The 25,781-nt window shown below is 50.5% G+C and overlaps 2 protein-coding genes and 1 long non-coding RNA gene across 4 annotated transcripts; all 3 read right to left on the bottom strand.

Moving 5' to 3' along the window:
* Positions 1 to 1,144: 1,144 nt before the first annotated feature.
* On the bottom strand, positions 1,145 to 2,698 carry LOC137471963 (interleukin-17F-like; the record flags this gene model as incomplete). The annotated part of the gene is made up of 2 exons (XM_068186671.1): positions 1,145 to 1,382; positions 2,460 to 2,698. Coding segments are annotated over 2 exons (477 nt in total), but the record flags the coding sequence as incomplete, so codon positions are not given.
* A 5,341-nt stretch (positions 2,699 to 8,039) lies between these two features.
* On the bottom strand, positions 8,040 to 17,788 carry MCM3 (minichromosome maintenance complex component 3). The gene is made up of 17 exons (XM_068183208.1): positions 17,644 to 17,788; positions 17,075 to 17,187; positions 16,290 to 16,498; positions 15,573 to 15,703; positions 15,143 to 15,381; positions 14,319 to 14,427; positions 13,580 to 13,733; positions 12,390 to 12,521; positions 11,676 to 11,884; positions 10,988 to 11,162; positions 10,751 to 10,877; positions 10,343 to 10,493; positions 10,066 to 10,206; positions 9,835 to 9,935; positions 9,382 to 9,464; positions 8,776 to 8,851; positions 8,040 to 8,560 (listed from the first exon to the last, which is right to left on the bottom strand). Exons 1-17 carry the CDS (start codon positions 17,722 to 17,724, stop codon positions 8,362 to 8,364), a joined length of 2,430 nt encoding a protein of 809 aa, XP_068039309.1. The 5' UTR covers positions 17,725 to 17,788; the 3' UTR covers positions 8,040 to 8,361.
* A 246-nt stretch (positions 17,789 to 18,034) lies between these two features.
* LOC137470160 (uncharacterized) lies at positions 18,035 to 25,588 on the bottom strand. Of its 2 annotated transcripts, XR_010996919.1 has the most exons (5): positions 23,840 to 25,588; positions 23,365 to 23,503; positions 21,604 to 21,798; positions 18,981 to 19,671; positions 18,035 to 18,135 (listed from the first exon to the last, which is right to left on the bottom strand). It is a non-coding gene; the product is annotated as an uncharacterized lncRNA (long non-coding RNA). The 2 variants fall into 2 exon arrangements; XR_010996918.1 differs by lacking the exons at positions 18,035 to 18,135; positions 18,981 to 19,671 and having other exon boundaries at positions 19,782 to 21,798; positions 23,840 to 25,570.
* Positions 25,589 to 25,781: the final 193 nt, after the last annotated feature.

Below are 25,781 nucleotides of genomic sequence, written 5' to 3'. Positions count from 1 at the left end.
GATTTAAACGTAAAAGGAAATGCAGGCTTAAAACCTCCTGCAGCAGAAACCAAAGCAGAGGTCTGAGAGACTGGCTCAGCTCTGGATGGAAGAGGAGCAATGTCAAAAAAGCGATATTGCAGTAATTTGATCTCTTTTCCCACCATCCCTAGAGATCATCCCAGAGGTCTAAAAAACCTCATTCCATTGCCACCTGCAGAACCTCCCTTCACTGATTTCAGCCTTTTCTTTGAGTCTTTTCATCTATTTAGGCTGCAAGTTCTCTTCTGCTCCTTCTTACTCATCTCACTGCACAGGAAAATACCCGATCTGTGCCGAAATCTCTCAGTGCTACTGCAGCAAAAACCCATTCTCTGTGTCTCTTGTCATTCTGAACTACCATGAAAAAACATTTTTTTTAAATAATATATTATTTTTATTCAGCAGATAAGTTATTGAATAAATACAGAATTAATTTATCAATTGTTTTCTACTCTGAGCACACACAGAGCCATAAATACAGCCATAAATAGAAGACATAAATAGAAATACAGATATCCCTTGGTTCTTTACCATTTTAGCACTCAACAAGTGGAATTAATTACCTCCCAAAACATTTTGCAATAAATAAACTGCAGCAGTGACATAAACACAGGCTGTGGTGACAACCAGGCCTGGTGGCACCAATGCCTAACATCCCAGTGAGCAGGGATGGCCAGAGAAGGGAAATGGAAGAGGGATGAAAAAGGGAGGGAGAAGATGCAGGATGAGGAATTTTTTGTGGCAGTGCTGGTGGGCATGTATTCAATTAGGGCAATTTACTGCCAAGAACAACTTCAGAAACTATAATTAATTTGGTTCACCAACTGATATAAACCACTATGGAAAATAAATTTTTAAAAAGCACTGCTTTCCCCTCTCACCGCTTGGGGCCACAAACAAAACTCTTCCTCCCCTCCACCACCAGCTACCCATGATCCCCATCCTGAAATCCATAAATGAACAGCAAGAATCATGACTTCCACGAGACAATTTGCTCAGATTTGGAAGGGGAATGATGCGTTGAATTCCTGGAGCGCGAGGCGGGCAGCTGTGGGATTTCACCAGAGGGATTTTTATGGGAAATACTTCCTCTTCCCAATGTTGCCTGCCTTGATGGCTGCTGCTAGGACTGGTGCTGGATGACGGGGGTGACGCAGGTGCAGCCCACGGTGATGATCCTCTTCTCCAGGCGGTAGGAGGGGACGCAGCCGCGCTGTTCCCGCCGCAGCACCAGGATCTCCTGCTTGATGGGCACCGAGTTGAGGCTGTGGTCCTCCTGCCCCAGGGGGCTCGCACAGCCCGACAGGCGGCACCGGGCGTCGGCAATCACCCGCGGGAAGCGGTTGGGATCCTCGTCCAGCCTGGGAACGGGGACACAAAACTGATTTAAGCACTTGGACATCGTGGTTTGGTAGGATCTTCTTGTTTATATCTTCATCATCCTATTTAACCTGGGCGCTCTCACTGTGAGACACAAAGGATTTCCTTATCCGCAGTGGTTTCACAATGATTTCCTAGAAATGGAATCAGCACTGGGAGGGTAATATTGCTGTATCATTCTTTAGGAGCTGATGAATGGAGTGGAGCTGGGTTAAATAATGCAGAACTCACAACTGGCTTATTCAATTTTGTTTGGTTTTAATTTCAGCATTTGGAATGTTTCTTTCTGTTAGGAAGATGTGAAATGTCAATGTACTCACATCATTCTTTTCTAGAGGAATAATTAATTTAATTATTATTTCAACCTCATACAGCACTAAAGGCTTGGGCCAGAGGGGTTAGAGAGCTGCTCAGAGGAGCTGGGGAAGGGTCTGGAGCACCAGAAGGGGCTGAGGGAGCTAGGAAAGGGGCTCAGCCTGCAGAAAAGGAGGCTCAGGGGGGACCTTCTGGCTATGCACAACTCCCTGACAGGAGGGGACAGCCAGGGGGGTCAGGCTCTGCTCCCAGGGAACAAAGGACAAGAGGAAACTGCCTCAAGTTGTTCCAGGGAAGGTTTAGATTGGATATTAAGAAAAATTTATTCCCTGAAAGGGTTGTTAAGGCTTGACACAGCTGCCCAGGAAGGTGGTGGAATTATCATCCCTGGAGGGCTTTAAAAGCCATGTGGATGTGGCACTTGGGGACATGGGTCAGTGGTGGCCTTGGCAGCGCTGGGGAAATGGTTGGACTCAAAGACCTCAGAGGGTTTTTCCAGCCTAAATGATTCTGTGATTGATAAAGACTGACAAGATGATTGGAAACCATTCCAGTGATAGCCCCTTGCTCTGCAAACAGTTTCTCCTGAAGAAATCTCAACTAACATCAGAACATCAGGGTGTGTCAAGAAGTGTTTGCAATATTCATGGGACTCTGGGCATATGCTGAGAATGAACCACAGCCACTACAAAAAACCATCTGTGGCACAGCCCTCGCAATTTAGAGAACAACTGAACCGTTACCTGTAATCCCAGGGAGCAAGAGACCGGTTCCTGACATCATGGACTATCCCAAAGGCGTGATCTGAGTTGCTGATCCGAATGTCAACGTTCACTGTCGTGGGGAATTTGAGATCCTTTTGGTTCAGGCAACCTTCCTTCAGCCTTTCAGAGGCACCAGCCTTTCTGTGGGGTGAGCTGCTCACAGTGAGGGCTAAAACCAGCACCAAAACCAGTGGTCTGAACTGGGAGAGAGAAAGGTGTCATTAGTTCTGCCCAGTCAGGAAAGAGAGAGCACCAAGAGCCAAGTCTTGGTTAGACTGGACCATCTTCATACTTATATTTGTGTGAAATAGGCCAAGATGAGCAAATAGCAAAATGATGTTAATAAAACTCATCATAACTGATGCTAAACTCTGATTTAAATTCTGTTCACAGTTGATTCTGTACTAACAAGAGCATCTGTCCAACAAGCTATGGAGATCCTACTCTGTGGTCACACAGCACCATCTCTTCATCTAAAAACTGGGGTGAAGACTCAGCTGACCCCTGTGCCTAAGCTTAAAACCTTGCCCAGCCATGGCTTTCTCAGGACAATAAAAACTGGCCACCCACAGCCATCTGATGGAAATATCCCTTTTCCCAAGAAAATCTGGGATTCTTGGGCAATTTCCAGTAGGCAGAGTTTTAGTAAATATTAGAATCATAGAATATCCTAAACAGAAAGGGAACCACAGGATCATTAAGTCCAGTTCCTAAAAAGAAGCCAAAATAAATGTAGGGCTTTTAAGAAAATCACAGGAGCTGACAGTGTTGCAAATGCTACCCAGGCTGAAATTCAAATGCAGAGGTATCCACAGTGAAATTTCAGCAGTTTTGATAACATGTTGTCTGCAAAAAGGATTCTGCCAATCCCACATCAGCAGTGCGGATGAGGTAGATAAATAATGGGTAGTCCAGCACGCCCTTGTCACTCAATCACCAAGCAGCTGCATCAGACACACCCAGCGTCCCATTCAGCTCCCAGCAAGGCTAAAAGGGTTTTCTGCACAAATCAGGGGATCTGCACTCTGCTTTATCTCTTGCAGGAAATACATCTTATCCTTTATTTTAGATGTAAGTACTTACCCCAGCAGAGCTCGTGAAAGCCATGGTAACCTCCCTGCTGCTTTGGGTGGATGTTAGGGTGACAGGACAAGAGAATTCTCCTTCTCTGAGACCCTTTCAACCCTGCTTGTGTCTCAAAGCCAGTTGTGCTCTCCATTTTATAGCAAAGCTGAGGCGCTGCCATCCTTTCCATTGCAGCACAGCTGGCTTACCTAACCCGAGGTTAGGAGCTGATCTTGCAATTTTTAGCCCACTTCCTCCCATCTAAATCTGAAAAAGGGAAGGGCAAATACTACTACCAGCATCCCAAACCAGCCAATACCATTTATTCAGGCAGATCAAGAGATAAGGGGAAAAAAAAGAAAAATAAGAAAAAAAACCCACACTGTTCAAGCAGGTGTTTTGTTTTTTTTTTCCACTCCTTTCCACTCCCCTCTTTCTAATAATAGTGTTCTTTCACCACAAACTCGTGTGGATGCACTTCCATGTGCCTCAAACAAACCCAACAGCAGAGATCAGCAAGCTGCAAAGTCAGGCACCCAGCAAGGGTTTCAAAATGAGGGCAGGACATGGAACCTCACCATTTAACCTCCCTTCAATTGCACAATCCACAGCCACCCCGTCTTAGGGATCCCTGTGTCCGGCAGGGACTGGGCAGGAAAAGAATAAGTGCCATGAGGAATTCCTTCTGGGGTGTCAGGACACCAGGAGCTGGGATGCCTTCCCTGCTGTGGTGACACATTGTGGAGAATTCTGAACACTCATACACACCCTGTTAGGGCCCTGACCACCTTCACGGGCCTTGACCACCACCACCACCAGGAGCCCCATTCTGGCTCAGCTTTGACTCCCAGTCCCTGACTGAGCTGTGCTGTTGGAATACTGGAGCAGCCTTTCTCCTGGATGGGTTCCTCGGACATACATAGTGGTGAATGGAGCTGGGGAATGGGCTGGAGCACCCAGGAGGGGCCCAGACTTATGGAATAATCTGGAGCTAGTCCACCTTGATATCTTTAGCACTCCCACACACACAGTTTCTTGCTGATCCACCCTTATCCTTTCCTTTGCATACTTTGCTCCTGCTCCTGTACATCCCATAAGTCTTGCACAATCCCAAAACACTCTGATAAGTCCCATGGCCCTGTAGCCAGCAAGGTGGTGTGAGGAAAGCCTCTCCTGACTTGTCTGGTGGGACTCACGTGGGATATGGTGGGACTTGGGTTGACCATTGTCCTTCAAAAGCCCTGAAAGAGCTGGGTCAGAAGCTTCATTTGCATTCCTCCACCTGGTCCTGTTCCTTTGTGTTCATGAAAGATTTAACTCCCCCTCACAATCATACAATCCTCACTTAATAATTAACAGGAGAGGGAGGCATGATAATAGAAGTGGAAACAGGATTCTGCATCCTGTGGCCCAGAAAGAAGCAGCCACGAACTGGAAAGTTTGTGCATGTGTGTTCCCCTGGAGCACCAGCAGGTTTCTTTGGGAGTAAAAGCTATTTTTATGTCAGAAAAAAAAAAAATCCCACATAACAACTGGATGAAGTTTATTTGTGGAGAAAAGCCCTGAGAGAAACCTTTCCCAAAGCTATGTAGCCAAGCTGGAAGCAAAGCACTAAAGTGGAGGACTCTTCACACAAACTCATCTTCAGTCATCCAGGCAATCAACAGATTCATGACATTTTCAGTCCTACAAAAAAAAAAAAAAAAATCAGAAACCTCTTACGAATTCACAGAACTTTCCAAGGAGAAGGGCCTAATGGTGCCTGCTCCATCACCTCCCTTGAATCTCAGCAGCAGAAATCTCCATCGACTGATGTTTTACATCACTGCAGGATGTTGTCATGACTTTTTGTGGTCTGGTTCAACCGACAGCTCAGAGCCCAGCCCCTCTCCTCCTGTACATTTGACACATTTCAGGTTATCAAGTCCACATGAGGCAACACCAGTGCTGTGACACACATTCCTATTCTGACTGTCCTAAATATTCACCAGCACATCTACTGAGATGTGACACAGAGTGTGGAAGAGCAAGAGAGGGTAGAGTTACCAGAAATCCACTTTTTTAGCCCAGAAGCTGACCTCCTTTTTTTCCCCCTGAGCATTCACCATGAAAGGAAAGGGCACTGCCATGAAAATGGGTTGGATTGTGCAGGAACGGGGTTGAGTGGAAATGCTCATGTGTGACGAAGCAATGACGTTGTCACGCCAAATACTGGTTATGAACCCCCACCACCACTTTCCACTCACTTCTTGTGTCTTCAGCAGCTTGTTACTTCAGCAGGGATTCCCTCTTTGACCCAGAATTTCCTGCAACTGAACTTGTCTTGACGAGTTGAAGTTTACTAAAAAAATCAAAAAAAAGAGGCCACCAAACATGAATCATCACAAGGGAGAAAAAATACTTTTATTCCTAGAATCACAGAATGGCTCTGGTGGGAAAGGACATTAAAGACCATCCAGTTCCACTACCCAAACTGCTCCAAACCCTGGCCTTGGACACTTCCAGGGATCCAGGGGCAGCCACAGCTTCTCTGGGCAACCTGTGCCAGGTCCTCCCCACCCTCACAAGGAAGATTTTTTTCCTTCTAGATAGGAATATAAAGTTATCTCAAAAAGCTTTTCCCTCTCACACATCAAGGGCTTGGAGCAGGGATGGTGACTTGGAGATTAAAGAGTATTGTAATTCCACTTACAAGACCTCTTCTGCTCTTGAGTTCCTATAAGGAAACAGCACTGTTTGCACTGCAGGATATGTTACACACTTAGGTTCAGGTTTTTGTGGATGATTGAATCACAGAATAGTATGGGTTGGAAAGAACCTTACAGACCATCCAGTCCCACCCCCTGCCATGGGCAGGGACACCTTCCACAAGACCAGGTGCTCAGAGGACCTTCCACAGCCTGCAGCAGCTAAAGGCTGAAATCACAGCCTCTGAAATCTCCAGATGACAAGGTCAAATAAAAATTTCAGCTGCAGCACAGGACATGGCTTTGTACTTCCAGCAGGTTGCTGCTGCCTCTCCGGCCACCTTTGGCAGTTTTCCCCTTGTCAACAAAGACCCCTCTCCCAATTGCAAAGGATGTACCGAAGTGGCCACCAGTACACGGGGGACAGTAGTCACCCACAGCCTATAGCCCCGGGCTACAGCACAGGGAGATACCCAGATTTCTTTACCCTAGAGCTCCTCCTGGTGTCCTCTCACGGGAAACTCAGTATTAGCGGTTCCCCAGCGGTAAGGGCAGGGAAAACACAAAATCATGGAATTACGGAATGGGCAGGGACACCTTCCACTAGCCCAGGCTGCTCCAAGCCCCATCCAACCTGGCCTTGGACACTCCCAGGGATTCAGGGGCCTCCCCACCCTCACAGGGAACAATTCCTTCCCAATATCCCATCAATCCCTGCCCTCTGGCAGTGAGAAGCCATTCCCCCTTGTCCTCTTCTTCCATGCCCTTGTCCCAAGTCCCTGTCCAGCTCTCTTGGAGGCCCTTTAGGCACTGGAAGGGGCTCTTAAATCTCTCCAGATCCTTCTCCAGGCTGAACAATCCCAGCTCTCCCATCCCATCTCCAGAGAAGAGGATTTGTGTTTAACTTTCACCAGTTTTTGCAGTTTTGAGCCAGATCTTGCTTGAACGTCCAAGGTTGCTCTGTACCAGCACAATACACCCACCCAGAGATCTTGAGGCTGCAAAAACACAAAATCCCCTCCCAATCCTGCTGTCATGGCTTTCTTGGATGAGAGGAGCTCGAAAATCTGGCTTGTAGAGCTCACCAGGCAGCTGAAGTCCATCCACAGCAGCACAAATCTCACCTGTCTAAGTGCAGCTGTATCCCCACAAGTGGGAATCCTACATCCCCCTAAACAGCCAATCATGGGGTGAACATTAGAGACGTTTTTATAACCCAAATAAAGATCTATGGCACCAAGGAAGAAGGGAGCTGTGCAAGTGTCTGGAGATAGGCAGTGACAACAGCAAAACTGTTCAGGGGCTCCTCCTAAGCTCAAACTCACAAAGACAAAGAAACTAAAGAAAAACCCAAACCTTCAGCAGCTCTGGACCACAAGCAGCCAGAACTGGCCTGATTGTGTGTTCAGCTTTTCTTGAAAGTTTGCCATCCCCAGGACATGATCCCAGGCTAAAGGCAGGAGGAGATGGAATCCATCTGTGCCAGGGACACATTCCCTGGGCAGCTCTGAGACCTTCCAAGTTCCTTCCCTGGGGACAAAACCCCCATCAGGAGTGTGAAATCTGGAAATTCAAGCTGACCCATGGGCAGTGGAACAGTTCAGACTACACCTTGCCCTCCATTGCCAGAAATCATCCTCCACAAGATGGGTGGGAAGGACAGAATCAACAGGACAGGCTTTAGGCACCTTTCCCTGTGAGACAAGCAGATCTAGGCTATATAATAGGGAAAAAATGGGGAAAAAAAGGGGAAATAATAACAGTCGAGCTCTCATATTGCTTCTTATCATCACTACTGAATGCTGGGTTCCTAAATCCAGAATAATTATTTTTATTTCAAAGCTGGAACTCTTAACACCAAAGCTAAAAACAATACATTAAAAACACTGACAATTTCCTCCTAGGTTTTTCCTTTCGTCTCCTTGCAGAAACCACTTCCCAAATATTCCACTGTGAAGACAGCAAGTTTCCAGAGCTCCTGGCTCTTTTCTTTAGTGCCAGAAATGCACAGCAAGGAAGTGCACAGACTTGAGCTCCCCAAAATCCAGCTCAGCCACATGAAGCATTCCAACACGAAGAGTCTCCAGGCTGAGAGTCCATGAACAACTTGAGCTCCTCCACCCAGAGGCTCAGATTAGGAAGATAATGTCATCGGACACCATGATCTGGTTGTCATCCTGCATGTGGGCCAGGGCCACCTTCACCTCGGCCGCCGAGAAGGGCTCGGGGTTGTCGCGGTTGATGGATTCCATCATGTTCTTCAGGCCCACGGACTGGGCGTGGGAGGCTTTGAACACCTCCAGGAGAGCAGCCTTGAACGCTTTCAACCTGGTCAGAGGAGAAGGAATCACCCTTGGAGAATACACCAAAATCCTTCCACTTGTTCCCAGCCCAGGATGCCTCAGCCCTTCCCCGTTCCAGCAGCAGCACTCAGTAGGAAAGGCAAAAGCTGGAGCTGGGAGCATCACAGATGCATGTCCAGCATGGGACAACAGCCTGGAGCCACAGGGGGAGGTGGACACACAGGGACAGCCCCCACTCACCTTGGCTCAGCCAACTCCAACTTCTTCCCTTCACCAGCACCTGGGGCTTCGGGCGTTTTCGGAGGGTGTGCCTGAACTGGAGCAGAAGGAAGAGTTACCTTCACCCTGTGCCTGGTGACCAAGTACCCAGAGAGCAAAAGTGCTGGGCTCAGGATAGGGGGGTGATGCCAAACTGCCTCCCAATACTGTTATTTATGCTATGGTTTGGAGGTGGATGGAAAAAAGTTAGTCAGCAATAGAATAACAAAACGGTTTGGGTGGGAAGGGACTTTAAAGATTATCCAGTTCCAACCCCTGTTATAGGCACAGACCCCTTCCACGATCCCAGGTAGCTTCAAGGCCCATCCCACCTGGCCTTGGACATTTCCATGGATTCAGGGGCAGCCACAGCTTCTTTGAGAACCTGTGCCAGGACCTCACCACCCTCACAGATGATAAGAATTCCCTCCTAATATCCCATCTAACCCTGTCCCATGTGGATCTGTGGCTCTGAATGGTACTGTACCACGCCAAGGACCACAGGTAACAGCAGCAGTGCTGCTCCCCAGGCTGTGTAGTCCCAGCAGCAACCTCAGGAGCCAGATGTCACCAAACCCAGGGACTCACCCTGTGGCATCTCCTCCTCAGCATCACTGAAGTCATAGGGGTCGTAGGCGCCCTCTTCGCCTTCCGTGCGCACCTTCTTCCTTCTGGGAGGGGAAAAGAGAGGTCACCCAAGGGTTTGGGTTGGGAAGGGACCATAAGGATCATCCTGTTCTACCCTCTGCTATAGGCAGGGACGCTTTCCTCTATCCCATGTTGCTCCAAGTCCTGTCCAGCCTGGCCTTGGACACTTCCAGGGATCCAGAGGCAGCCACAGCTTCTCTGGGCAACCTGTGCCTGTGCTATCCAGCCAGCTCTTTATCCATTAAATTATGACCTCCCTCTACTACAAACGGGGTGGGACAAATCACCTGGCTGAGTAAAACGTGGAGTATTTCCCCATGGCCTGTGGCAACCTCGGAATTGGCTGGTGCCCTTTGCACCATGTCCCTCCCACTCCCTTGCTGTGGCTCCTACCTCCTTGTCCTGCGCTCCTCCTTGTCCTGCAACTCCTGATCTTCCTCAGTCTCAGAGTCATCCTCCACCGGCTTCCTGCGCTTTTTCTCCTTCTCCAGCACCTGTGTGGCAAAGGCAGGATGGACTCAGACCTCATTTTTCACTCAAGCTGCTTTTAGGGACCAACCCCAAGCACCCAAAATCCTGACAATCTCAGGATCCCCTGGGAACAGAGGGACACCTTCCTCCCACCTTTTTGAAGTAGGCGAACTGCACCAGCTCCAGAGCTGCCTCAGCATCCTGCATATCCACAGTCTTGTTCATCCTGGCCTTGGCGTGGGCTGTGGAGAGGCGGATCAGGGTCTCCAGGGTCCGGGCTGTGATGGGGGAGGTCTGGGGGGACAGAGAGGTGTCTGTGTGACCCTCACTGAGAGGTGTCACATCCAAGGTGGAAAACACCCATAAGCAGAGAGGCCTGTGCCTCAATTTCCCTCCTCCTGGCCCAAGAAGGAGCTGCTCGGGGGCTCACCCTGGCCACGTCCGAGTTCATCTGGCTCTGGCTGCGCAGGCGGGAATACTCCTCGGCGATGTAGCTCGCCGCCTCCTCGGTCAGCACGGGCTTAATCATCTTTGCTACGTGGATGTACTTCCTCATAAACTCCATGCTGACGACCTTCTCCCTGCAGGAATGCACATTAGCTAGAGTGGGGATGGGCTTTCCATCCATTTATACCCTCTCCAGGGGAGTCCAGGTGTGTAGGGAATTCAGTTCCAGATGTTCCCCACCTGCCTGGCACAAGAGATCAAGCAAGGCTCCCTCAGCATCCTACCCATGGATCAGCTAGAGCATTGCTGGCACTGTCTGGATACTCAGGCCAAACTCATGAACCCACAGTGCTGGACACCCTCAGAGAGTTCCAGGGGATGAAGGACTCACTTGCGGCGGTTGGGCCCGTGCAGGAGGTCATCGTGTTTCTCATAGACCTGCAGCTCCTGCTCCTCCTCCTGCATGAAGTCAGGGTCATCCGTAGCCAGCATCTCCACGGCACTGCCCAGGGGCATGGCTGGAAAGGGGAATGTACAGAGAATAGGATTTTACCCTGTGAAGCAACTTCTGATAGTCCCCAAGAGCTGCCACCGAGGGGTGACTTGGCTGAGGAGGGATGGGACTCACCATCCCCATCCTGCTCGTTGGGGTTGCGGTAGCGGTGCATCCGCAGGACATGGTCCGAGATCTCCTTGTCCTGCTCCGGGTCCATCTGGTCCAGCACGATAAAGAGCAGGTCAAAACGGGAGAGCAGGGAGTCCTGCAGGCCGATGTTCTCCATGGGCGTCTTGTACTGGTCATACTGGGGAAGGACAGCGTGAGGGATTACACGAGAGCCTCACTGGCCAGTCCTGGCTGCCAGGGAGGTTGGGAGGATCTCCTTTGGCCAGGCCTAAAAGGATGGATGGATGGATGGATGGATGGATGGATGGATGGATGGATGGATGGATGTCCTGGCAGCTGGACACCACACCAAACCCAGCCTGCTGCAGCAGTACAGCTACTTTTCCCCTCCTGCAGGGCTCTTATTTCCAAGGAAAACAAGAATTTTTTGTGATCCCTGATCAGACACCAAGACTGAGGCTCATCACCAGCATGAGGATCCAGTGGGCTGCCCAAACACCCAGGCAGAACCAAAAGAGGGTGGGAAACCCCAGGAGCTCCTCTCTCCCTACAAGAAAGCCATGACCACAACAGACACCAAACCAACCAGGTCTTTGTTGTGCCACGCATCCAAGTCACTGTTTGGGGGACCTTTTGGAACTCACCAGCTGCCTCTCTCCCTTCTCCACAGAAGGGTAACACCAGCACTCACCCGGCCGTAGACGGGGTTGGCAGCAGCCAGGACGCTGCAGCGGGAGTTGAGGCGGGCCTGGATGCCGGCCTTGGCGATGGTGACCCGTCCCTGCTCCATCACCTCGTGGATGGCCGTGCGGTCGATGTCGGACATCTTGTCGAACTCGTCGATGCACACCACGCCCCGGTCAGCCAACACCATGGCTCCTGCTTCCAGGCGCCGCTCCCCTGGGATGGGACAGGGGAAAACAGGATCAACCACCCCCCAAGTGGGTAGTGGGGGAGATGTGTGTAGGAGATATAGCCCTACACATCTCCTGCCCTGCCATATCCATCCCCCTTGGATGAGGGTGAACCTCAGGGTGCAGCAGAATCCTTCTGGGTTGCTCTATGACCCAACTCTATAGCAGAGAGAATGCTCAGGGTAAGGATGAGGGTTAGGAATGCCTTCCCATGAGGAAGGCTGCTCGATGTGGCACCAAGTGGACGAAAAGTAAAGAAAACCACCACCTAAGAGAGGTGGAAAAAATATCCCAAAACATGGGATCCCATGATCCCAAATGATCATTAACATAAAGCTTCTGGTGGAGCAGGTCCTGCAAATATCACTGCAGAACCAGCACCATAAAATCACTAAGGTTGGAAAAGACCTCCCAGATCATCAAGATGAGCAGCCTTGGATGCCACAGAGTCCCTGCCAGGAGTTAACAGCCATCACCCCAGTGCTCCTCACCTGTCTCCTGGTCCGTGGTGACGGCAGCGGTGAGGCCGACGCCGGAGGAGCCCCTGCCGGTGGTGGGGATGGCCCGGGGTGCTGTGCTCAGCACGTATCTCAGCAGCTGGGATTTGGCCACAGAAGGGTCTCCTGGGATGGAGAATAGCATGTTTACGAATAACTCATCCCCTGGATACCAACTGCATCATCACCCTGTGTCTGGTTTGGGGGTGTTCAGAGCAGGGGCAGGTGGAGAGGAAAGGGGTTTTGTTCAATCTTCATAAAATAGGGTAAGCAGATGATCTTCCCACTATCATCAATAAATCCATGGGAGGAAATAGAGAAGATGGAGATAAGAGACTTGAGGTGATGGGACAAGAGGCAATGGGGACAATTCAGAATATAGGAAACTCCAATGGGACACCAGAAACAAAAAGAAAGTCTCCTTGACCATAGGCAAACACTGGGATAATGGCTCACAGAGGCCATGGAATCCCCTAGAACCATGGAATGGTTTGGGTTGGAAAGGACATTATTACATGTCACCTTGCTCCAACCCCCTGCCATATGCAGAGACGCCTTCCACTATCCCAGGTTGATCCAAGCCCCGTCCAACCTGGCCTTGGACACTTCCAGGGACCCAGAGGCAGCCACAGCTTCTCCAGGCAGCCTGTGCCAGGGCCTCCCCATCCTCACAGGGAAAAATTTCTTCCCAATATCCCATCTAACCCTGTCCACTGGTAGTGGGAAGCCATTCCCGCTTGTCCTGTCCTTCCAGGCCTTGTCCCAAGTCCCTCTCCAGCTCTCTTGGAGCCTCTTTAGGCTCTGGAAGGGGCTCCAAGGTGTCCCTGGAGATTTTTCCAGGCCGAACAACCCCAGCTCTCCCAGCTCAGCTCCAGAGCAGGGGAGGTCCACTCGTTGCATTCCTGTCCAAGGTTTCCTCTGCACACTTTCTAACAGGTCCACACTTTTCTTGTGCTGATGACTCCACATCTGCACACATCTCCATCCTTGGACATGTTCAAAATCAACTGGACAAGTCCCAGAGCAACCTGACCAGTGACACCGGCTCAGCCCTGTGCACATCCCTGGACCAGGAACCTCCAGGTGTCCTTTCTACCTTCAGCTACTCCACAAAACTAAATCCATAACCTTCCCTCACCCCCAACAACACCAACCAAGGGTGCCTCTGCCCAGCCCTCCCGGACCTATCAGCAATATGTTGATGTCTCCTCGGATGCGGCTCCCGTTCTCCAGGATCTTCTCCACCCCTCCCAGCAGCATGCAGAGGATGGCCTTCTTGATGTACTCGTGCCCATGGATGCTGGGAGCCAGGGATCTGGCCAGCTGGTCAAAGATATCCTAAGGCAGAAGAGGAAGAGCACGGCTTGTCACATGGGCTGGAACAAGCAAGAACAAGCAATACTTCAAAAGAGCATTTCAGCCCAAATTTTAGCTCATTCCTATCAGAGCCACATGGATGAAAATTATTTGGAAAGGAAAAGACTGCTGGCCAAAGTTGTCTTTCACAGTGGGATTTATCTTAAATGCAGGATAATCTTGTCACTGTCACCCAAACAAGCACTGGAAGCAGTGAGAGCAAGGAAAGCTACAAAGGAAAGCTCTGAGCATGAGAGGCTGGGGCACAACCCCATTATCTCAGTCTGGGATGAGAAAAGAGGTGTTTCTCCTGCAAATTTCCTGGAAACCTGCTGGTAGGGTCAAGACACAGCAGAGCTGCCAGCAGAAAGGATGCTCTGCAAGCACTACAGAAGCAGCAGGAAAAACAACAGGGCCTGATCACAGTCTAAGCAGAAAATTCAAAGAGAATTAGTTAGATAATCCAACACCTGCTAAGAGGGTTGAAGAGTTACCTGCAACCCAACAAGAACCTTCTTAGCCACATGCCAAGCTGAAACTTCATGCCTGGAGACAAAACTTAGATACCTTGGAGCGGCTCTTGCTGAATCTCTTGATTTTGGCAACGTCTGAAGCAGAGTAGAGAGGCCTGAGGTCTTTGCTCATCTGCTTCATGTGGCAGGCAATGAGGATGGTCCTGGAGAAGGGACACAGCTGTGGTCAGCTCTGCAAACCCCACAGAGACACAGCAGAAGCTTCCACAGGGCCATCACTTGTTCAAGGAAGCCATGGAAGGCGGTGGGAAGCTTTGACAGCTGTAGCACTCTTGATCTGACTGTGCTGGACCATCAGTGGAGCATCTTTTAAAAGCATCCGAACCCTTCTGGGCACAGCTGGAAGTCACAGCTGCACATTGTAACAGGAGACCTCACCACAGTCTACAGATTCCTCACGAGGAGAAGTGGAGAAGTGGCACCAATTGGGTGCTCTGGTGACCAGTGACAGGACCCAAGGGCTGAAGCTGGGTCAGGGGAGGTTTGTTTTGGATATCAGGGAAAGGTTCTTCCACCAGATGGTGGTCAGGCACTGACTAGGCTCCCCAAGGAATGGGCACAGCCCCAAGGCTGCCAGAGCTCCAGGAGAGTTTGGACAACACTCTCAGGGCTGCACAAGGTGGCATTGCTAGGGTGTCCTGTGCAGGGCCAGGAACTGGACTTGATGACCCTTGTGGGTCCTTTCCAACTCAGCATATCTGGTCATAAATAGGATCATAAATAGGATCAAGGTGCAAACCACTTCCAAGTGATTTAAGCCACTGTTTGACCCAACTCTCTGATGACCAGCTGCCAGATTTCACCTTCCAGAGACCCAGTCAAACAGGGTGAGAGGGCTGAAGCCCCAGGAAGACCCACCTGAAAGTGCCTGAAGTGTAGCCCCCTTTCTTCCCTGGCAGGCAGCGGTATGTCCCCACCACCTGGATGCGGTCCCCAGGCTTCACCCTGTCCACCAGGTCATCGTCCAGAACCACATCCACCGAGCGTGGCAGCTGCCCCGCTGGGGCCTTCTCAGGCATCTCCTGGATGGTGATGGTCTGGTGGTCCTTGTAGACCGAGAGGCCAAACTCTGTCTCCAGCGGGTTGTTCTCTTCATCCTAAAGCAGGAACCCAAATTAAAAGATGAGCACCATTTTTCAGCAGAGCAAGGAGGACATGGGGTGCATCACCCACCCTGCACAAGGCTGCTGGGAAGGGTTGTTTAGCAGGACTGGAGGCTGGGGCTCACCAGCTTCATACTGAAGCTGGCACATCCTCCCTAGAGGAACCTGCTGCTACTTCACCTCACCTTTGTAGGGTAGATGGAGCTGGATGGGAAAGCATCCAGGGAGGTCATGTCTGCGTATCGGCGCTCAATTGTTTTCTTGGTAGCGGGGCAATAATGGACACTCCGGATGACTTTCGGACGCACCAGAGAGCCTAGGGTTGGAAAAGAGAGGAGTTAGGGGCTGGGATGTCCCACCCCTCTGTCAGCAGACAGCTCCCAAAAGGGTCTCCAAGATTAAAATTACTTGGGTCACAACTCAGTGTCAAACATGGACAGGACTGGCTGATTTTAAAGACCATCCCAACACTCAAGACCTTCAGCCAAGCTCCCTGGGCCAGGTTACCAGGATACATAATCATAGGATGGTTTGGATTGGAAGGAATATTAAAGATCACCTGGTTTCACTCCCTGCTATGGGCAAGGACATCTTCCACTATCCCAAGTAGCTTCAACCCCAAGTCAGCCTGGCCTTGGACACTTCCAGGGATTCAGGGGCAGCCACAGCTTCTCTGGGCAACCTGTGCCAGGGCCTCTCCACCCTCACAGGGAAGAATTCCTCCCCAGTATCCCATCTAATCCTACCCTCTGTCAGTGTAAAACCATTGCCCCTTGTCCTGCCCCTCCAGATCCTTGTCCCAAGTCCCTCCCTGCACCACAGTTCCTGGAGGGCTCCAGTTCCTCCACAGCAAACCCCCGGCCCCTCCACACCCGCAGCCCCTGGGTGTCCCCCAGTCTCACACTTTGTCACGATGCCCTCCACACAGACGATGCAGCTGAGGAAACAGGCTGTCAGTGTCCGTGGGGACACGTGCTTGGAGCCAAAGCTGCCCTCCAGCCCGATGTAAAAGTCCTCGTACTGCTTGGCGTAGGTGGCATCGACGGAGGCGACGAAATCCTTCAGGGCACGCTGGAAGGCGATCAGCTCCTCGAAGGCATTGCTCAGGAGCCTGCAGCACAGGGAGGTCACAAAGGAGGTAAGTCAACCCCTTCCTCATCAACACTTTTTCCCACGCCCCTGCTTGCTCCACAAGTTTACCAGGAGCAGGAGGTGAAAAAACCTGAAGTCCATCACAAGTCTGTGCAAGGTGCACTGGCACCAACAGCCAGGAGGAGAACAATTCCAAGCATATCTAGAAAGCCTGACATGACCCTGGCCAGATTGGCCAGGCTGGTCCAAAATATCCCTGAGCATCCTCAAAAAGGCTGAGAGAAGTGGGGTTGGTCAGCCTGCAGAAGAGAAGACCTTAGAGCCCCTTCCAGTGCCTAAAGGGACTCCAAGACAGCTGGACAGGGACTTGGGACAAGGGCATGGAAGGAGAGGACAAGGGGGAATGGCTTCATGCTTCCAGAGGGAAGAATTAGGTGGGATATAGGGAAGTAATTGTTCACTATGAGGGTGGGGAAGCCCTGGCTTTCACCAGAGGACAAGATTTGGTGCTTTCTTGTGACAAATGACCTGCAGAACCAGGGCTGGACCTTTGAAACCCCTCTCAAGTGCAGTGCCCCAGGTGCCCCACACCCACCTGCTGGCTCTCTTCTCGTTCTTGCGCCGCAGGTCGTTGATGTTGACGATGAGCCGATACTGGTTGTCACTGATCATGTCCCGGACCTTGCTCTGGTAAATCCCTTGGTCTTCCTGCAAGTGGGAGTGGGGGGAAAGACACCCAAAAAGCAACTCACTTTGCATGTCCGCCTGTGTGAAAAAAAACCCAGGAGCCCATTCCTGCAGAGCTGGATCTCCTTTATCCCACCGGCAAGCAGGAAAGGGCAGCACAGGGACCAGGTGCTCCCTAAACCCTGGTAGGAATGGGGGGACACAGGAACCAGGGGCTCCCAGCCACCGCGGGTACATGGCAGGGAGGATCAGGTAGCTCCCAATTCCCGGGGCCATGGATTAGGGGGGGACGGACGGGAACAGGGACCAGGTGTTCCCGAACTTCGGGAGTAGACATGGGGCGGAGGCGCACAGGAATGAGATGCTCCCCAGTCCCCGGATACAGGGAGAAGGGGACATGGGGACAAGGATCAGGTGTTCCCCAACCCCGGGGGGCATGCAGGGGACGCAGCACCCGCGCCTCCCAGCTCGTCTCACCTCATCGTCCAGGAAATCGAGGTAATCGCGCTGCGCTTCCCGCAGCTCCGCATCCTCCAGCCCGCCCGCCGGCGCCGCCATTCTGCCGGCCGCCCTGGGACGGATCCCTCCGCCGCTGCTGCCGCTGCCGGGGTAGACGGTGAGAGCTGTGGGAAGCCGGGCTGGCCCCGCGATGCGATCAGGCCCCGCGATGCGATCAGGCCCCGCGATGCGATCAGGCCCCGCGATCCACCCCCGCCGCGCTCCCGTTTCGCGCCAAACGCGGCTCCTTTCCCGCCACCGCGCGGGAAGCCCGTCCTCGCCCCGCCCCTTGGCGCTGCTGATTGGTCGGCAGCTCCCAGCGTCAGCCAATGGGACGGCGAAAGAGTGATAGACAGGATATTTAGCTTATCAAAACGAGGGGGCGGGGCAGGGGGCGGGGCCAATGGTAGCGGGGATCGGATTTGATCCCGGCTCCGGCTCTTGGAAGTCACCGAGGGGCTGAAAATGCCGCTTTGGGTTAACAGAAAAAAAACCAAACAACAACAACAACAACAAAAAAAAACAAACCACCAAACACGAAAACAACAAAAACACCCAGATAGAATCCCAAACCAAGAAAAACCCAACAAAAACTAATTAAAAACTAATTTAGGATTTTGTTTTTGTGTTGTATTTTGGTGAGCACTGTTTCCGGGTGTTTTCAACCCGTACACGCTGGGTGGGCGTTGCTTTTTCCTTTAACGTGGCCCCGGTGTGACTCCAGCAGTTTGGGGATGATCACACAGAATTGACAGGCTCTGTGGTATTTGGAATGGAAAAGACGATTTTGGATGTGTCTTAGAATCCCAGAACGGTTTGGGTTGGAAGGGACCTTAAAGCGCAACTCATTCCAAACCCCCGCCGTGGGCAGGGACACCTTCCACTATCCCAGGCTGATCCAAGCTTCGTCGAACCTGGGCTGGGACACTTCCAGGGATCCAGGGGCAGCCACAGCTTCTCTGGACAACCTGTGCCAGGGCCTCCCCACCCTGACAGGGAAGGATTTTCTTCCTCAATATTCCACTTTATCCTGCCCTCTGGCAAGTTAAAAAACAGTCCCCCTTGTCCTATCGCTATCTGCTTGTGTAAAAACTCCCTTTCCCTCTTTTTTGCAAGCCTCCTTTAAGTCTCTTAAGAGGAGGAATTCCTGTTGTAGGCAGGAATCAAAAGGTGCCGCTGCCTACAGGGAAACATGCTGCCCCCCCCCTTAAAAAAAACCATTGAGGTATCCCTGAAAAATCTTTATCTAAACACCTCTATAAAAATAGGAAAAGAATAAAAAGCATGACAAAACTATTTTGATCAGCAAGGCATACCAGGCACACAAACTTGGCGGTGTCCCCTGGATATTGTGGCTCACAGCAGTTTTTCCAGGGTAATCCTGGGAATAAATATTCACCCCGGGGTCTGCTGGGCTGAGGCACAGAATTCCCGCTGCCTGATCTCTCCTCTCCAGAGGGAGCAGCTGTGACTGGTGTTTCAGAAGAGGAGCAGGAAACAGCCTTTGCCCCGTTTCCCATTTTCTGTTTGTGTGCCTGGATCAGATCACTCACTGGAAATGCCTGGCAACTCTGTGGTTTGGGATACGTGCAGTCCAAATCCTGGCTATTTGTCCTGTTCCTGAGAGATTTTTTTCACAAAGGTCAGAGTTCCTTTTTAGTCCTTTTAGCCCTGCTCTGGAATAATTTGATGCGGTATTCAGTTTGGCAGGTTGGCAGAAATAAAGGATCTTATGCTCTGTTGCTCTTTTCTTCCTTCTCCCCTTTTCTTCTTTTCTTTTTTTTTTTTTTTTCTTTTCCTTTTCCTTTTCCTTTTCCTTTTCCTTATTTTCTTTTTCCTTTCCATTTTTCTCCTTTTTTTTTTTTTTAATCTTCCAGGTTGCCCTGCTAGCTCCAGAGATGTTCCCTGCAGCTGGAATATCTTCCCTGCTTCTGCACACTCAGCAGGACCCATTTCCGTCCAGCTCCTCCTTAAATCCACCCCTTCCCTCTGATTTGTTGGACATTTCTTGTTTTCCTGAGTGGTGAAAGCACAAAGAATGAACAGAGAAAACCTTTGGCGTGCCCCTGGCACTTTTATTTCTATTATTTCTATTTCTATTTAATTTTTATTTCCAATTTTTTATTTTTATTTAATGGGCACATCATCCACTGTGGATCTAAACTGGTTGGAGGAATCTGTGTAAGTCCTCAAAGGAAATATGATTTATCCCATATAAATTGCCAGAACCCGCTGCAAGATTTGACCTCTAAGATGCTTTTTCTCCCTCTGCAGCAGGCAGAATATTAAATCCGGCAATGGACAGTCTGCGTGCTCCACTGCAGATAAAATATGGGTGGAAAAAATAAAATACGGGTTCAAAGCACCCTGTGAGTACAGCCCAGAGTGTGTACCAGGGTGGGATTCTGGAACATCTATGCAGACTGCACAAGATTTCACCCACATTTGGGTGGTCGAAACGAGTCCCAGCCCGCGGAGACGTTGTGGATGCCTGCGGTTTTCCTCCTGCCAGGAGCTGGCAGGGCCCCACTGCTCCTGCCCGAAAGGTAACAGGAGTTAGGGATAAAAATAGCTGCTGTTGTTATTCATGACAGCGCCCTAGAGCAACTGCTGCGCGCCTGAATAATTCATCGGAGCAGGGCAGGCCGAGGAGGACGGAGGGATGGAGAGAGGGGGAGAAGGCTGGGAAGAAGCAAGAAGCCTTCCCTAGCTTTTGGGACTCCCCAGGATTGTGCCCAAGGTCTCCCTGGGTTCACATCCCTGCTGCATTCTGGAGGTTACAGGGTGAAAAGGCAGCACAAGCTCACAGGGACCTTTAGCACTTCCTTTCCACTGAAAAAAAAAAAAAAAAGAAAAAAAACAGGAATTAAGCACTTAGCACACAGAGGGCCAGGTCTGAAGGGCTTGCAGAGAAACAGAAAGATCAAGGGTGGATGCAGGAGCATCCACGGGTGAATTGCACACGGAGCACTTTAAGGGATTTTCTCATCCCTTCCTCACACCTCTGTGTGTCAGCATCCACCTGTACTTGATTTCTGAGGTTTAAGGGTACTCTGTGATCCTTCTGAGATTCTGGGACGTTGTGGGGTTTTGTTGTTGTTGCTGTCATTTTTGTTGTTTTTTTTGTTCTTTTTTTTTCCCCGCTTAGTTCAATTAAATGTCACTTTTCAAGCCACAGCTCAATTATCAAGTTGCCATCTATTCGCTTTCCTGGCTGCTGAGTAGCCTTGCCTCACCCATGAAGGGCAGGGGAGAGGCTTGTGGCTCATTCACAGCTCCAAAAATGGGAAGAGAGTATCCCAAATTTGATGGAGTGTCACCTGATCATCAAGCAACACGTTGGAGTGGAGGTTGTAAATCTATTTGTAATAAAATAGAAAGATAATAGCATGGAAAGCAATGTTTGGAATGGAAAAAAGTAACTTTTTAGAACTGAAATTATGTGGAGAAGTGAGACCACCTATGAGATGTTTTTATCAGGGTAAATTTTAAGTTTTCCAAGGGATTAAAGGGATTTATATTTACTGGGCTCTCCTGAAGCTGCAGCTGCAGGAGCTGAACCCTAACCAGGGCATGAATTCACTCTCACAAGTAGAGTGTTGTCCTGACTCTCCTCACAAATAATTTAATGCTGAAGGCGCCCTTCTTAATCTTCTTTCCTGACCTTTTCCCTAACATAGGCTGGAGAATTTCACCCCATTGCATCTTCACCCAGCTCAGGCATTTCTGACATAATTTTCTTGAAGTATTTTCTATTCCCACACACTCTGGTAAATCTTTAAACAGCTCTAGCTCTTGGGTTTTTTTCCTAATTGTGAAGAAGAAAAACATGGAAAACTACTATCAGGGTGTATAAACAGAATTACTGAAAGGCACAGGGAGCTGCTGGTATCTGACCAGGAGAGCACAGGAAAGTGGGTAAGAAGTTAAAGCTGTGACTTTCAGTGTGTTTGGATGGGCTGTAACCACCTTCTTTCTTCCCAGAGTAGAGCCCAGAGCATATGGATTTGTTTTTCCTCCCAGATGCCTCCTAGCATGGCCCTAACACAGTGATGGGAACATAAAATCTTGTTGTGGTCCTGCTCCTGATGCACAGCTACCCCAGATCCCATGGGTATTCATCCTGTTTTCCTGCTGCGCAGGAGGAAAATACAGCAATTAATAGAAAACCAAAACAAACCCACACAGGCCCTGCCTGCGGGCATAAGGAAAACTGAATTCCAAATGAAACCAGAGGAGTGGCTGAACCAACAACAAAGCTCTGGAATGGGGCAACTCAACTACATTTACAGGAAAATCCGAAGGGTCCAGACACAGAGCTGAGGTTTGGTGTTGCTATTTTGGTCTCCTCATCTGCTCTCATGACTTCTGGCTGTTACCAAAGACAGTGACAGCTGGTTCCTTTTTTTTTTTTTTTTCTTTCCTATTCTCTCGTTTTCTCCACCCTCAAGCCTGGAAATCATCCATCTGTATGCAAAACATCTCTGCCTCTTCCTCAGGATCTCTGGGGGCTGCTTTCAACCCTGGGGCAGGATCCACTGGTCACTTCAGCAAGTGATGTCCAGCTTTAGAATCACAGAATCACAGAACTGTGTGGGTTGGAAGGATCCTAAAAGAACATCCAGTTCCACCCTCTGCCATGGGCAGGGACACCTTCCACTATCCCAGGCTGCTCCAAGTCCTGTCCACTGGCCCTGGACACTTCCAGGGAAGTGTACATCACCCTTACCATAAAAAATTACTCCAATTATCTAATCTAACCCTGCCCTTTTTCATCCATTCCCCCTTGTCCTGTCCCTCCAGGCCCTTGTCCCAGGTTTTTTTTCAGCTCTCCTGGAGCCCCTTTAGGCACTGGAAGGAGCTCTGAGGTCTCCCTGGATCCTTCTCTTCTCCAGGTGAACACCCCCACCTCTCCCAGCCTGGCTCCAGAGCAGAGGGGCTCCAGCTCCTGGAGCATCTCCATGGCCTCCTCTGGACTCTCTCCAGCAGCTCCACGTCCTTCTGCTGCTGGCCCCAGGGCTGGAGCAGCTCTGCAGGTGGGGTCTCACCTGAGCAGGGCAGAGGGGCAGAATCCCCCCCTTCCCTGCTGCCCACGCTGGGGGATCACCTCAAGAATTGAGGGTTTCAAGGAAGGGTCATGTCCAGCTCTCACCCACCAGCACCCCCAAATCCTTCTCCCCAGGGCTGCTCCGGATCCATTCACTGCCCTGACGGGAAGTGTGTGTAAGGCACATTAGTAATCCCCATCACACTGTCACAATGGGCTGTCACTGCTGCGGGCAAACCACGCGAAGGCAGGAAACTCCCGACCCCAAATTGCTACACAATCCTTGGGCAACACGTGGGGAACAGCTGATGGTGCCGAAATTAACTGTATCAAGTGCTTCCTTCTGATTGCAGAGGCTGAACTTGGTAACCCAGGGCTTTTATGGACTTTTTTCCTGAATTATTAGTTTAAAAAAGCCTTAGTGTTCTAATGTGTTCTTAATGTTCTAATTCTGCATCTGCAGAAGTTTTATTTAAAACTTGCCAAACAGATGATGAGCATCAATTCTTGCCCAGTGGGAAGGGGCACAGACAGGGCAAAAAAAATTCACTTTTACCCCACTACAAAAACATCAAGTCAATATTCTTTATTACAGGCAAATACAGGGAAAAGGTAACTCCTACTTTCTGGATTACATTTGGTCCTTGGAGTACCTCAGTTATCTTTGGTGCAAAGCTGCTAAGTTGCTCCTCAGCAGCACAGTGTGGGCATGGTGTGTGTGGATGCTTCTTGATGGAGGGAGACCCTGATCCACAAAAGAAGATCCTTTTTTTGAGTAATAACTCTGAGCACCTAAAAATAACAGGACAACCTTTTGCAGGTCCCTTCCAACCTAAACCATTCTATGATGAACATTTGGGTGGGGAATTAAGGCATTCAGGACATGTTTGAGGGCACAAAGTGTATTTGAATCTTATCAGATGACTGTACAACCTCAGCCTGGTACAACCCAGTCTTAACTCTGGGACTAATCTCCTGGCCAAACACAACCACACCTGGGTTTTGACTTGGAGGGAGCTGGGTGATTCATTTCAGGGTTTAAAATGTCAATGGTCTGGAGTAATAGGGACTGCAGCACAGCAGGGTAGGTTTGAGATGAACTACAGAGCATGGCTTGGTACCACTCACCTGAGAGCCAGTGATCAAAGAGATTTCACTGTGCAGCATCCACCAGGCTTGGGGTGCAGAACAGGCTGTCAGCACCCCCCAGGAGAGCAGTTATTCCCCACAGAGCTGCCCTTTGTCCCTCCTATGGCTGCCCTGGGTCATGCCTTGAAGATAAACGAGGTAAAAACCTTTCACAGGGGTAAAATAGATGTAGGTGGCCCGGCAGCATTGCAGTGTCCGTACTGCAGCAGGGATGTCACCTCTCACCATCCCCATCTGCCTGGATTGTATTTTATGTCCCACCTCCTATGCCTTCTATTGCCCACTGCCCCTTGTCCTGTCCCTCCATCCCTTGTCCCAAGTCCCTCTCCAGCTCTCCTGGAGCCCCTTTAGGCACTGGAAGGAGCTCTGAGGTCTCCCTGGATCCTTCTCTTCTCCAGGTGAACACCCCCAGCTCTCCCAGCCTGGCTCTACAGCAGAGGGCCTCCAGCCCTTGGAGCATCTCTGTGGCCTCCTCTGGACTCTCTCCAGCAGCTCCACGTCCTTCTGCTGTTGAATCCCAGATCTGGAAGCAGCTCTGCAGGTGGGGTCTCACCAGAATGAAGCAGAGGGGCAGAATCCCCTCCCAGTTTAAGGAATGGAGGAGGATGGTGCAGTATTATGGGTCTTTCAGGAGATGCTTAGAGGGACAGAAAACAAGTGCAAGATGTCACTGGGGGGGTTGGTAGCTGCCCCTGGTATCTCATCCACATCCCTGAGTGCAATGACAGGGAAAACTGAGGTTCCTTCCCACCTTCTTCACCCTGGATGTTTTCCCTCCTCACTTTGGGGGTACTGGCTCTCCCAAGTGCTGTGAGATTTGTGCTGGGATGTGCTGAACCTTCACCCAGGCTGCAGAGATCTTATCAGAGCCACAAAGTCACATTCCTGGGCTGCCTCTCCATGAATCCTCTCCCTGCAGAACAAGCAGTCCTTCTGTTTTCCTCATAAACCTATCAAAAAGCAGTGGTTCTGACAAGCTGGAGCAGCAGAACCCGCATGAACCAGCTGAGGCAGAGCCTGGAGAGGGCAAACTCTGTAACTCATAAATTAACCTGCTCCTGGGGGTCACAGTGACCCTACAGCTGAACCCACCACTGTGGCTTTGGCACAGCTCCATCCAGGATCCATCAGCCTCTCCCACACATTTCCCAGGCATAGCTCAGGAGCCTAGAGTCTGCTCCTGAAAGGCCATTTGGGTGCAAATGCCTGTTTTCTGGAGCCCAAAGATTTTGGTGCTGGCAGCTGGCTTGAGGCCGTACTGCCTTTAGCCTGGAAATCTTGTGGAAAACCATCTGCTCCTCCACACTTGCATGTCCATAGCACTGAGATCAGGGGGTTCCTCCCACTCCATGGAAGTCATCTGGTCCAGCCCCCTTGCTCATTTAGGGACACACAGAGCAGGTTGCCCAGGTCCAGTTCCAGATGGATTTTAAATATCTCAAAGGATGGAGGTATCTCTTGCTGGGCAACCTGTGCCATTTCTTGGCCTCACAGTAAAAAAGTGTTTCCTGGCGTTCAGAGGAATCTCCTGTGCTTCAGGAGCACAGGAGCACCCATAGCCCCTGGTCCCGTGATTTTTACTTTAAACGTAGAATCTTCACCTTTGAGAGTGATCTCTGGGGCTGAATCAGATGACCTCCAAAGGTCCCTTCCATCCCCAACCACCTTGCAGTGACTTGTAAATCCTATGAGGAGCAGCTGAGAGAGCTGGAGGGCTCTGCCTGGAGAAAAGGAGGCTCAGGCGAGACCCTGTGGCTCTGCACAACTCCGTGACAGGAGGGGACAGCCAGGGGAGGGTCGGGCTCTGCTCCCAGGGAACAGGGACAGGACAAGGGACAGAACCTCAAGCTGTGGTCAGAGAAGGTTCAGGTTGGACATGAGGTCCTTCTTCATGGAAGGGGTGGCCAGGCATTGGAAGGGG

The sequence above is a fragment of the Anomalospiza imberbis genome, chromosome 3, assembly GCF_031753505.1.
Source record: "Anomalospiza imberbis isolate Cuckoo-Finch-1a 21T00152 chromosome 3, ASM3175350v1, whole genome shotgun sequence".
Taxonomy (NCBI): Eukaryota; Metazoa; Chordata; class Aves; order Passeriformes; family Viduidae; genus Anomalospiza; species Anomalospiza imberbis.
Note: the sequence above shows the minus strand (reverse complement) of the source record. Positions and strands in the feature narration are given on the sequence as shown.

What these genes read in the sequence shown, in the direction of transcription:
- MCM3 (XM_068183208.1), bottom strand. Translation starts at nt 17,724, where the DNA reads ATGGCGGCGCCGGCGGGCGGGCTGGAGGATGCGGAGCTGCGGGAAGCG. An exon ending in TCGATTTCCTGGACGATGAG is followed by an intron (nt 17,188 to 17,643) that starts GTGAGACGAGCT and finishes TCCCACTTGCAG; the next exon opens with GAAGACCAAGGGATTTACCA. An exon ending in TGAGGAGGAGATGCCACAGG is followed by an intron (nt 8,852 to 9,381) that starts GTGAGTCCCTGG and finishes CTTCTGCTCCAG; the next exon opens with TTCAGGCACACCCTCCGAAA.